This window comes from Notamacropus eugenii, chromosome 1, assembly GCF_028372415.1.
Source record: "Notamacropus eugenii isolate mMacEug1 chromosome 1, mMacEug1.pri_v2, whole genome shotgun sequence".
In the NCBI taxonomy this organism is placed as follows: Eukaryota; Metazoa; Chordata; class Mammalia; order Diprotodontia; family Macropodidae; genus Notamacropus; species Notamacropus eugenii.
In genome coordinates this window covers 302,305,743-302,318,241 of record NC_092872.1, presented here as the reverse complement: position 1 = coordinate 302,318,241, position 12,499 = coordinate 302,305,743, and the positions used below count along the sequence as shown (strand labels likewise).

General features: G+C 36.5%; 1 protein-coding gene across 11 annotated transcripts in view; it reads right to left on the bottom strand.

Annotated features, from left to right (window-relative positions):
- DAAM1 (dishevelled associated activator of morphogenesis 1) overlaps nt 1-12,499 on the bottom strand; it is a 202,787-nt gene that overhangs the window by 55,127 nt on the left and 135,161 nt on the right. For all 11 annotated transcript variants that reach the window (XM_072629337.1, XM_072629345.1, XM_072629338.1 and 8 more), the window contains 8 exons: nt 11,827-11,921; nt 8,971-9,304; nt 8,231-8,341; nt 8,022-8,125; nt 7,572-7,638; nt 6,996-7,113; nt 6,054-6,192; nt 5,522-5,580 (listed from right to left, as the gene is read on the bottom strand). In XM_072629337.1, coding sequence (XP_072485438.1) covers nt 5,522-5,580; nt 6,054-6,192; nt 6,996-7,113; nt 7,572-7,638; nt 8,022-8,125; nt 8,231-8,341; nt 8,971-9,304; nt 11,827-11,921 — 1,027 coding nt within the window. The remainder of the gene's footprint in view (nt 1-5,521; nt 5,581-6,053; nt 6,193-6,995; nt 7,114-7,571; nt 7,639-8,021; nt 8,126-8,230; nt 8,342-8,970; nt 9,305-11,826; nt 11,922-12,499) is intronic.

Below are 12,499 nucleotides of genomic sequence, written 5' to 3'. Positions count from 1 at the left end.
AGTCCCTGTTCTCAAGGAGCTCACAGCCTAATAGAAATATTCCCCTTGACTGTAAGCATTAATATAGTTAGTAGGACCATAGAGAGGAAGGATGGCACACTGGTTAAAGAGCTGATTTGAGGAATTAGGAAGATCTAGATTCACAGTCCTGGATCTGACATAAGCTGGTTGTGAGACCTTGGGCAAGTCACCTAACTTCTTTTTGTCCCTAAGTGCTAAGGCAGCAAAGTAAGCAAAGGACAGAGCACCAAGCCTGAAGTCAAGAAGACCTGAGTTCAAATCTGATTCCAAGCATTAGCTGAGTAACTCTGGACAAATTTACTTAACCTCTATTATTTCCTCGACTATAAAAGCAGGGATAATAACAGTGACCTACCTCACAAGGTTGTTGTGAGAGGTAAATGTTTGTAAACTGCTTATCACAGAATCTGACATACAGCAGGTACTTAATAAATGCTTGCTCCTCCCTCATCAGGCAAGTAAGACTAAGTTATGAAGCCAGTTCCAATCTGCATTGGCAAGGAGTTTTTCCTCATATGGAGTTCCCTGTATCTGTCATCATTGCAATTATAGGTCCAGTACAGAAAAGCAGCAAGACCCTTAGATCACTTAGATGTACATTCCATTTTGAAGAAGTCTTAAGTTATATCTGACTTATATAGCACTTTGAAGGTATGCAAGTCTCTTTTCACGCATCAGCCCATTTGCTCTTCTTGTGAAATAGGTTCCACAAGCATTATCTCTATCTTAGCCATAAAGGGACATTCAAGAGTGCTTTTGCCTCATGTCACCTGGCAGGGAGAGTCAGGTCTTTTGGATTTCAAGCCCAGCATTCCTGCCACTACCATCCACCTTTTGGCCTCTCCGTCCCACTAGAAAATGTCTCAAAAAAGAAACACTAAGAAAATTATGGGTGGGTGACGACAAATTAAGCACTCTTCTGTCAGAATTTGAACTCAGTAAGGCCTGAGGAACTCTTGAAAAGAACTTGAGGAAAAATAAATGCTTAATTTTGCAATGCAAAAGTGGAAACCAGAGAACTCCAATTCATAGGAAGTAGATTGCTGGGTTTCATCTAACAAGCTAAAGGACCCTCAGGAAAGTTTTTGCAACATGGAGAAGGACCGCTACTGCCAGACCTAGTGTTTACTCATTAAATTATTCTCTTTTTCACCACTAAGTTATCCTTTTCATTCCTCTTAAAGGGTTCCGTAGATGTTAAGTATCTTACATTGCAGGCAAACAGCAAATTAAAATGACAGAAAACAGCATGCTATATATTAACATTTCAAAGTCTTGTCAGAGAAAAACATAGGTAGATATTAGGAAAAGTTAATCATTATGATTTAGGTTGAAAATTTGATCCTAGCCAATACACATTTTCCTGGCTTCAGTATTATGTAATAGGTCTTTGAATTTAGAATAAGCCTTATTCAAATTACTGTGGCACCAGAAGAATGCTGAGCTTTGAAAGGGTGGTAGTTTTACTACACTCAGTGCTCTGGTCAGTTCAGATCTGACCTAGAACATTCAGTTCCATCCATCACATTTTAAGAAGGACGTGGACAAAACTAATTTGTGTGCAGAGCTAAGTAACGAGAACAGTGAAATTCCATGCCATACAAGATTTGGTTGAATAAACTTCGGGAGTTCAGCCTAGAGAAGACTCAGACAACATAACAGCTGTGTTCTGAAGTATCTTGGAGGTTGTCAGGTGTAAGAATTAGACTTATTCTGCTTGGCCCCAGAGGGAAGAATAAGAACCAAAGGGTAACAGTTACAGAGGTCCATCTGTAGCACATTCCCAGGGTCTATCTCAAAGTTTAAAAATGCTATTTTTAATCATTTCATTATTGTTTGCCTGCAGAATGTAATAACTCCACATAAGGAAAACTAACAAAGATGTCCACAAATGGAATGGGTCACCTTGGGAAATTACTAGATCCCTCTGCTACATGCCATCAAACAAGATCTGAATGGCTACTGGTGACATTTGTTGTACAGGAGAGTAATATTTTGGTTAAATCAGATGATCTCTAAAGTTAGTTCCTTCCCAGTTCTATGATAGTAATAATAATAATGGTTCACATTTATATGGCTCTTTAAAGTTTACAAAGCATTTTACATTTTGTCCCCACAACAACCCTGTGGAGTACTATTATCATTCTTATCCTAAAAATGGGGAAACTGAGGTTCAGAGAAGTCATTTGTCCAAGGTCCATTCTAGGGCTCAATAGTCTATAACTTGAATCTACAACTTGAGCCCAAATCTTCCTGATTTCAAGTTCCATAGTCTATTGAACCATACTACATACACATTGAACCATACATACTACATACACATACCATACTACTTTTCCCATGCTTTATTAAATTTGGTCTATAATCCTATTTTCAAATAATTTCCGTTTTCATATTTTTTTGTTTTGCCAACCTCCATTCCCCCCACCCCCAACTATTAAATTGGGAGATGAAAGTAATGATATCGATCAGTGACCTAGATTCTAACAAAGAATCTGATAGAGTGTGATATGTTCCACACTCTTCCTGTGGAGAAGATGGAGATGTGGAATAGATAATGCTACAAGTATCTAGACACAGACGTGGTGGAATGAATGAACTGAAGGAGTGGTCATTAATAGTTCAACATTTATGGGGCAGGAGGTCTCCAATGGAGTGCCTTAGGGATTTATGGTTGGTCCTGGGCTGTTGAATAGTTTTGGTTTTTTTTATTAATGGTACACATGGCATTCTCAAATCTACAAATTTGCCAAAGCTAGAAAAGACACAACACACTGGGGTAAGAGAATCAGGATCTGAGCATAGATTGACCAGCTACAATTTTGGATCAAATCTGAGAAAATGAAACTCATAGGGATAAATGTAAAGTCTTACAAATGGGTTCAAAAAAATCAATTCTGCAAGTACATGATTGAGGGAGCTATGATTAGATAGTAGTTTGGGTCTACCTGAAAAAGATATGGGCAGTTTGACTGTAAATTCAGTATGAGTCAGTGGTATTCTATAGTAAAGGAAAAAGTTAATGAGATCATGAGATGCTTTAAGAGAGGCAAAGTTTTCAGGGTTTAGGATATATTCCTACTCTTGCTATACTTTGCCCTGACCAGGCTTCATTTGGAATATTGTATCCAGTTCTGGATGTCATAGTTTAAGGAAGACATTGATAGTCAGAAGAGCATCCAAAGGAGAATAACAAGGAAGGTGAATGACCTTGAATTCACATCACATTTTAAAAAATTTTTAAATAAAATTTTATTTTTTCCCCAATTTTAAACTTTTTTTTTTACCTTGAGTTCCAAATTCTCTCTCTCCCTCTCTCTGGGAAGTCAAGTGATTGCCCATGGTTCACATAACTGGTATCAGAGGCAGTTTGTGCCAGAGGTAGTACTATAACCTCAATGTTGTTAATTCTGGAGTTATCTCTCCATCCCAGGGGTGGGGAACCTGCAGCCTTGAGGCCACATGTGGCTTTCTAAGTCCTCAAGTGTAGCCCTTTGATGGACCCAGAGGCCACACGTGACCTTGAAGCCACATGTTCCCCACCCCTACTATACCATGATGCCTTTCACATTATATATTTAAAAACTATGTACTTCCCCCCACCCCCAATATGCCATAATCTCCTATTCCCAAATTTCCCATTAAATTCTGTCAGAAGGAATCAGTTCTTCAGACTTCCTACTTACGGCTGAGATTCCCCACAGTCATTAAATTACAATTTGTTGAGGTCATATTGTAACATGTCTCCCCTCTGACCTCACTACATTCAGTGTTTCCATGTCCATACATATATATTATTTTGCATCAGAGTCCCTGCTACAATGTAAGTTACAAGAAGACTATGATTTAGCTCCATTGTATACCTCATCTAGCACAGTATTTTCCACTCAGTAAGTAATTCATTAGTGAATATTGTGTTCAGAGTACTGCGGGGTTTTTCTCTGTACTATGTTATGCTCTACTACCCAGAGACCATAAAGTTCCTTGCTTTCTATTTCCCTATTACCAACTATCCTTCCAAATCTTTTCTTTCCCCTATCTCTAAGAATTTCCTGTGTTCCCTTCATCATTCATTTTACCAACATCACTTTCTCCCACTCTCTCTTTCCTCCCTTTAACATCTCTCATTCCTTTTCTTTATCATTCTCATTCCCTTACATTCCACACCCCACATTCTCTCACTTGTGATACTAAAACATCTTCTGCTATTAAAACTTTTCTCCTATGTATATGTTCTCTTTCCTTTCTCCTTAGATAGTTCTTCTGTTCCTTTAACAACAAGTTTTCTGGTTTTCTAGTAGGGTTTACTATAAAAAAATTGAAAAAAAGAAAAGACCATCATTTATTTATGTACATGCAAACGCATGCGCATGCACATGTGCGTACACATACACACACACACACACACACACACAGACACATACACCTTCCAATCTGAAGATGACTGGGACAATAATATTTTTCACTGAGTAACTATTCAGAACCCTAGTGGTTCTACTTCTGTTTACTTAAATTGGAGCTAGAAGAATATGATAGAGGGTATTAGGTGCTCTTGAGAATCAGTTTGTCAACCACAAATTTAATTTGGGGCAGTTAATAAACTCAACGAGAGATGATTCATGATGAAAGAATAGTCTACTGAACATAATGATTTCCCTTTTGTATCCCTGGTGTTTAGCACAGTATTTTGTATACAGTAAATGCTTAATCAATAACCTTCTTCCCTTCCTTCCTCATTCCCTCCCTTCCTTCACAAAAGAGGGGTTAAGGTCAAGGAGGAGCTAACTTTGGACTGATTCTGTGTCAGTCACTCACAAAAATGGAGGCCACTATTTTGTTGATTTTATAAATGTTGATCCTTCCCCCTCTTTTGTGAAGGAAAAGGGAAAGGAAGTCATTTGATTTCTGAAGGATAATACCAATAATATATTCAAAATGCCAACAGCTCACCCACTAACGTTTTATGCCTCCCAAATCTCCCAAATTTACTGGCTTTCTATACTTAAAAAAATTATTTAAAGCTCATGTCAGATGAAGGTGATGATGCAGATATTCGGAGGCTGCTAAGACTTACAAGAGGCACTTTTACTGTCTCATTTGAAATATCACAGACAAGTCTGCCTCCTCCTCAGTACCTAACTGTCTTTTATTTAAACAACCAACAAAAAATCCTATCTAAAGAGACTAAGTGAAGGAGAGGCCCTGGGAGAAAGAGGGAAGGAAGCAGAGATAAATTGGAATTACTGAGTACTGAAAGGCAAATGCTAAATTGCTTTTCAAAAGAACTCATGTGAAATCTAATGAAAAACAAAAAAGGGTGTCAGAAATATGCCAGTTATAATAGCAGATTTTTAAGAAAAAACAACGCAAAGCACCCTAAAAACTCACAGGTTTAGTCATTCAACATACAAATAGCAACATATAACATCATAGCAAATTTACAAAAGAATTCATTTGTAACATTTAGAAATATCTAATTACATTTCAAAAGCTTCATTACCTTTTCTCATCCTTTCTGCTTGTTCTTTCCACTGTTTAACTTCATTTTCATTAACCAACCTATATAAGCAGAGCAAGATGTTTAATGCAGCATTCATTACTAAATAAAAATATATAAAAGTTTCCTTGTTAAATAAATATGTAAGGCCAAAGGCGTGTTAAAAATTCACTTTAGAGAAATTATCAAATTGCCTAAATTAAAATGAATGTGTAAAAGGTCTTTTGAAATCATCTATAATAGAGAGGCAATACAGTATAGTCAACAAGGAACCAATCTTGAAGCCAGGAAGACATGAGTTCAAGTCCTACCTCTGACACGCCATTGCTATGTAACCTTGGAAAAATCCCAACTTCTAAGTTCCCTATACCATTAAAATCACAAGTCCAGTTTCTGACCCCTTTTCCTTGTTAAAAGAAAACCTATTGTATTTACTAATATTTTGCAATGAACAAAGTACAAGTGTTATGTGTATGTTCATTAAGAGACCACAGTAAAAATCAGTATGGCATGTAAAAAAAAGTAAGAAACTTACATTCGTACAACATTTTTGACATTAAAGTTTTCTAAAGGAGTAGAATTGGGGTCCTGCCCTTTGTCATTCTGTATAACAATCTGTTGTACAATTCTATCTAGTAGCAGCCAGTATTGAACTGTGTTTCCACTTCTCTTGTCTAAAAGAGGAAGAGAAAGAACATAAAAGAAAAATTAAATGTGTAATTATGCTAACTTCTCATTACAGAATAAAAAACTGTCACTTCTCATGAAAGGGAGACTGGCATAGTAGATGGGGTGCTGAATTTGAAGCCAGAAAGACATGCAATTCCTGCCCCTGACAAGCATTCTAGGCTAGAGGTGTCAAACTCCAATAGATAGTAAGGGGAAGAGGATATTAAAAAGTATTTGTATTATCTATACCAATAACCCTTAAAGTTTTTGGAGGTTAGGGAATTAAAGATTTCCAGCCTGAAGGAACCCAATCCATCTTATAGATAAGGAAACCAAAGGTTGAATTGGCCAAGATGGTGACACCTTCTCTGGTGTTGCACTTTCCAACTTTCTTCTAAAAGGACTGTGAGGTATATATTCACTTTTAAACTTAATTATAATTTATTTATTTTTGAGATTTTCATAGTACCCTTTTAAGTAACTGAAAATACCTAGGGAGGGGGGTGTCAAACTATGACCTTAGGGCAAATTCCACCTTCCTCCATCCAGCTAAGAATGGTTTTTACATTTTTAAATACAATACAACTTTATTTTAAAATGTTTTAAAAAACCCCACTCAGTTTAGCCAACTATAAAAAAACAAACAGGTGGTGGCTCTAAATTAGATTGTCACCAAACCAAGATTGGAATCTCTAGTCTCTACTCAACAGATCAGGGCTATTTTGGAAAAGGGTCCCCTCTGATAATATCCAAAACATTAACCATATATTTTATAATCTTAGTCCACATGAAAATGGCCTCTACTCACAAGGCATTTGGAGACAGTGGTACAGGATAGACATGAAGTGAGGGTAAGCTTCACTATGAGTCAACCTCTTCCTTGTCAGCTCAAACATTTGTGTTGCACTTTTTGTGTCTATATGAACCTATTTCAAATAAAAAGCAAATCTAAGTCAAACATTCAGGTCCTCTGAGGCCATCTGGTATTTTTATAGGATTCCCTTAATGCAAAGTAACCAAATTTACATTACACAACTTAATTCAAACATTTTAGTACCAGGGTAAAACGAGACAGAGGGTGAGAGAGGGAAAAGAAAAAGAAAAGAGGGAAAGGGAGAAGAAAAGGAAGAAAAGGAGAGGGAGAGAAGGAGAGGAGGGGGAGATGGAGGAACAGGAAGACAAAGAGGGAGAATACATATATACATGCACACATATATTTATACTACACGTATGTCATATCTATATCAGAATCATCAGATATACACATATGTATGTATGTGTATATATACATATATACGTGTTGATTGCAGAACAAAGAACATTTCTCTCATATATGATGAACAAGCCATTCACCAATAATCAAAACAGTCATGCATATACACACCAATTCAAATCTTTTGGCAAATTCCAGCTCATCTTCATTTCTGAGCATTTCAAAAAAGTCTAAGTGCCTGACAAAATAAAATAAAATAAAAATTTCAAAGAAATGCAATTGAAAGTCAAAACATTCTAGGAATGCCTACAATTAATTGCAAAGGTTCAGACCCTGAACTTGGAGAGTGTCTAAAGTACTAAAAGGAATCAAGATAAATACAATCACAATAAAATTATAGAGAACATATACAACATAGGGATGAGATGACTTTTCCTCATTTGGGAAATACAGATTCCTCCAAGATTCCCTTAAAGAGAATACAAATTGAAGAAGGAAACCTATTGCCTAGAGTTGGCAGGAGGTCAGAGGACTTGTTTTAGAAACAGTGATAAGATTGTAAGAGACAGAGGACAAAAGAGGTAAAAGTGAGAACGATCAATACTTAATGGTTTAACTTGCCTGTCTAATGTCAAGTTTTCATGTTCCCTTAATTTATCTATTACAGGCTGAATTCCTAACATCAAAAATTCATATCGAAGATGAAGTCTAAAATCCAAACTTTCCTGAAATGAAACACAATTAAATACATTTAGAGTTTTCTGAATATGGACATCAAATAGATTTTGCTAAAAATTTTATTTAAATGCTATAACACAAAATGTTCATACCATTCCAGCCCCTTGGCTTAGTACTGCATTAATGAAGGACATGATGGCTGTCTTGAGGTTCACTTCATCACGGTATCGGCCTGTGCTTTTATCCAAGTCATTAATTAACGTCTGTCAAGTGCACAAATAGATAACAAATAGGGTGGAATCAGAGCTAGCACAGTATTAATCTCACTAAACTTGCTAGTACTTCGAAGCTTAAAAAAATCTAATTTTTACTTATTATAATTATATTGAAAGACCTTGTTAAAATTTAAGATATTTTATGTCCCTAAAAATGCTACTACATTTAAATCTGTATAGAAAATGCACATGGTTATGTAGGTAGAGATGTATTCAGTCCCTCAATTTCTGCTCTTTATGAATGGTTAAAAACAATGGTCACATCAACTTTTCCAAACTTGTTCCCTTAAAATCAAATGGATGATTGGGAGTTTCTCAAGGAAGATTCTTCCTTTTGAACAAATAGACAATATTTATTATAAATTCCATAGATAGTACAAAGTCCATTAAAAAAGCAATGTTGCAATTCACTAAGCCTGATATCTTTGATTTGGTCAGTGACAAGCATCATCTTTCATTGGGACCAAGACAAAAATGACTGAGAGAACAGGACTAGACTCTTAAGTGACATTAAGTATAATCATCTCCAAAATGGAAAGGAATAATTTATAGTCCTACTTTAAAAACAAGTCTATTTTGCAAGGATGTGACTTAGAGATAAATTAGAGACAACATACCTGAAAACGAGTTCTTTCACTGGCATACTTCTGGTAATGTAGCATGGCCTGCAGAACTTTTTTGTGACCCCCGGGAACCAGGCACACAGCGCCCATGATTTCCAGCACTGCCACCTTTGTCTTAATGTTTTCGGTGCTTAGACTCTGAGCAATTACATTAATACTCTCCGAATGCGCCATAACATGAGCCCGGCCTTGAGAGTTATTCATGAGCGCTTTTATACATCCAATAAGTGAGGTATGTATTTGAGACTCTGATGTCTCATAGTCCATGGTTTTTAGAAAGTTCAGAATACATGATAAACCATCTAAATCAATAAATCTGGTTACAAACCTGTCAGGAAAATAAACAGATTAAAATGAAGCTAGCCAAAAGTCCTTTCTGTTTGCTCCTTTCCCTGCCCCCAACACGGACACAGTTATTAAGCAGAAAATCTGTCTAATCCTTAAAATTTGACCAATATTGGACCTTTGTTCTGCTAGTTTTCACTTTGGATCCTCACCATTACTCACAGGTGCTCCATTTTTCATAGTAAGAAATTTGGACATTCCTCTATATGACTGCAACCTTCTATAATGCTTTTTCTTCCTGTATCTCACTTCTCCTAAATCTATCCTTTGTCCTCACTGAAGCCTCCAATTCTTTTATTCCTCAGGCCATTACCCCGTCTTCTGACATTATACTCTTCCCTTGCCAAACTTAACTCTATATTTAACCAATTAGGTTTCATCCAAAAAGGATCAAGTTAATGAAATATCAAAGAGAGTTTATTAAAATATCAATAATAAGACTATTCCATGGCCTAGACTGATGTCTTAATAGTGAAGCAACAGTACAGCTATGGAAAATCTCAACTGATGTACCTTCTCTCCTAATGACACTTAAAGATAACAAGAATCACACAGGAAATAGGAAGTTGTAAAAGAAATAATTAATTTTCCCCCCAGATTGTAATTATCCATTTAGTTCTTCATTATACCCAGTCTCCATGTAGTCTGGTATACTACTGAACCCTGCTTCTCTACTATTCCACTGCCTCCATATAAATGGTGGAATAAGAGTATTTATATATACCAGGCCATTTTAGTGCTAAATATATGGAGTCTAAATGGTTAAGCCATAGATATTCAAAGACCAGGGTACCAGTGGAGCCTGAATTTCTTCCAGAAAGCTGTGAAACATGGTTGTTAAACTTGTGTCCAAAGCATTCCATAACCCCTAAGCCTCTCAACTAAGACACTAATTCTTCAAAAAGTGTACCGGAAGACAGTTTCTAAGAGGCAGCAGAGAACATATAAATTTTTATGTATAGATTTATATTATATAAATTTATAAAAACTTATTTATATGTGAATATTGCTTTATATATGTATAAATTTCATGTATTTTATAGAGTGAGGAGGTATAAATTTTTAGCACCATTTCACAGTACATAAGTTTTATGATTAAAAAAAAAGGTTCAAACATTTGACCTAGAGTTTCCATGAGAACTAGCAGATGCAATTCCCTTGTCCACATCTCACCAATAAAGAAAAAAAAACTGACAGAATTGTGTACAACAATCCTAAGTGAAGAATATCCCACTATTTTTCATAAAATGAGTTTTCCTATTGCAGAAACCAAGACTGTACTTTGGGGGGCGGGGGGTGAGAGGGGAAGATGAGAAGTGAAGACACAGATGGACTTTATATCTTGCACTTATCTAGCTCTTTTTTACATTATATTTATTTGTATATGTATCATAGTTCCCTCAAAAAGGGTAAGCTCAAAGAAAGCAGTGACCATGGCTTACTTATATTAGTATAGCTGCTGGTGCCAAATGCTATGTACAGAAAAGGGGTTTAATAAATGTCTACTGAACTGAAAGGGAATTGGATGAATACGGATAAATGACTAGATAGTAGGGACAGCTAGGTAACATAGTGGATAGAGTGCTGGGCCTAGAGTCAGGAAGACTAACCCTCCTGAGTTCAAATCTGGCCCTTAGATACTTCCTAGTTGTGTTACCCTGGACAAGTCACTTAACTCTGTGTGCCTCAGTTTCCCCATCTGTAAAATGAATTGAGGAAGGAAATGGCAAACCACTCAGCATCTTTGCCAAGAAAACTCCAAATGGGGTCACAGAGAGTCAGACACAACTGAAAAAAAAAATGACAAGGAGGTGCTAGAACAATGGTGAGAATAGCCTTCTCCTACAGGACTTGTTGGATCATTTGGGATCTTACACTGACTTTTTCATATGCCTGACTTCTCTTCAAGACTATCTTTAGAAACTCTGAAGAGAAACAAGGCTGGATTAAGTCATTGGAAGACTTATTTTCATAATTTCTTCCCATAGAGAATGAATATATGATTAAGCAGCCCTCTGCCAGACACCAATCAACAGAAGGCAAGTTAGATCCTACCTAATTTATATTTCACCATCAGTTTCTTCATCTTACAAAAAGGTAATAATAATACTTGTCCTAACTATCCCCATAGGGTTGTTGTAGGGATCAAAGGAGATAATGGGAAAGTGCTTTGTAATCATAAACCACAGTCCTAACATAAACTATCTGATAACGGGTGAATGTTCTTATTTTCCAGTTATCTGATGCAGACCAAAGGATGGAGATCTAAAAGAACTTGATGTACCGGCTATGCTTGATTTTGAGCACCTGTGCTCATGAAATGCACCTGGACAATCCTCAATGACTATGAAACTCCACGGGAGCTCTTGGAAAATGGAGGGGGATGCAGTTTTGCAGTGAATGAAAGGCAGAAGAGATGAATTCTCAATACCAGAGAACCTCCTGCCAAGTGCCAACCCAAGGAAAGATAGGGAAAGAAAAAAACAGACCCGAGAAAAGAAGTACCTCATGGGTTTTGTCCTCAGTGCAGTCTTCAAACTTTCGATTGTTTTACTTCTTTCCTCCTCTTCTTCTTTTTCTAAAATTAGCAAGGATTTTCTCTATAAGGAAGAAAGTGAAACAGAGGTAGAATCAAAAGTTGGTTCTCCTTACAGGTCAATTAAATCATGACAAAGTCACAAGTCCCTAGCAGGGGTGACAGCTCTGCTATGGACTCGGTTGATGAAAATATGCCTCGTGAAAAATTTATAATCAAGATTTTTTTTCTAGATCAAATCCCATGGTAACCAACTCTAAGGACCATCCACATACTCCTGTTACATTAGGCTTCAGTCATTTTAAGAACTTTGTAAGGACAAACTACAGTCTCCGAAGAACAAAGATGAAGCCCAGTATCCATCTCTTGCCAGAGAGGCAAAGGTCTTAAAATGCAGAATGAGACATATGTTTTTGAACACAGCCAATAAATATAAGAATTTGTTTTTCTTTATTATGCTTATTTTCTACAAGGTATTCTTTTCTTCTTTTTCCTCTTTCTTTCTTTGTTTCCTTCTCTCTGTCACTGATGATTTCCTGTGGCTTCCATTTTGAGGAGTGACCCAAGCTGGAAACACTTCGTTACCACTCCTGGAGTACCTCTTTTTGTGTGCTGTCTTTTCTTTTTAGAAAGTAAGCTCCT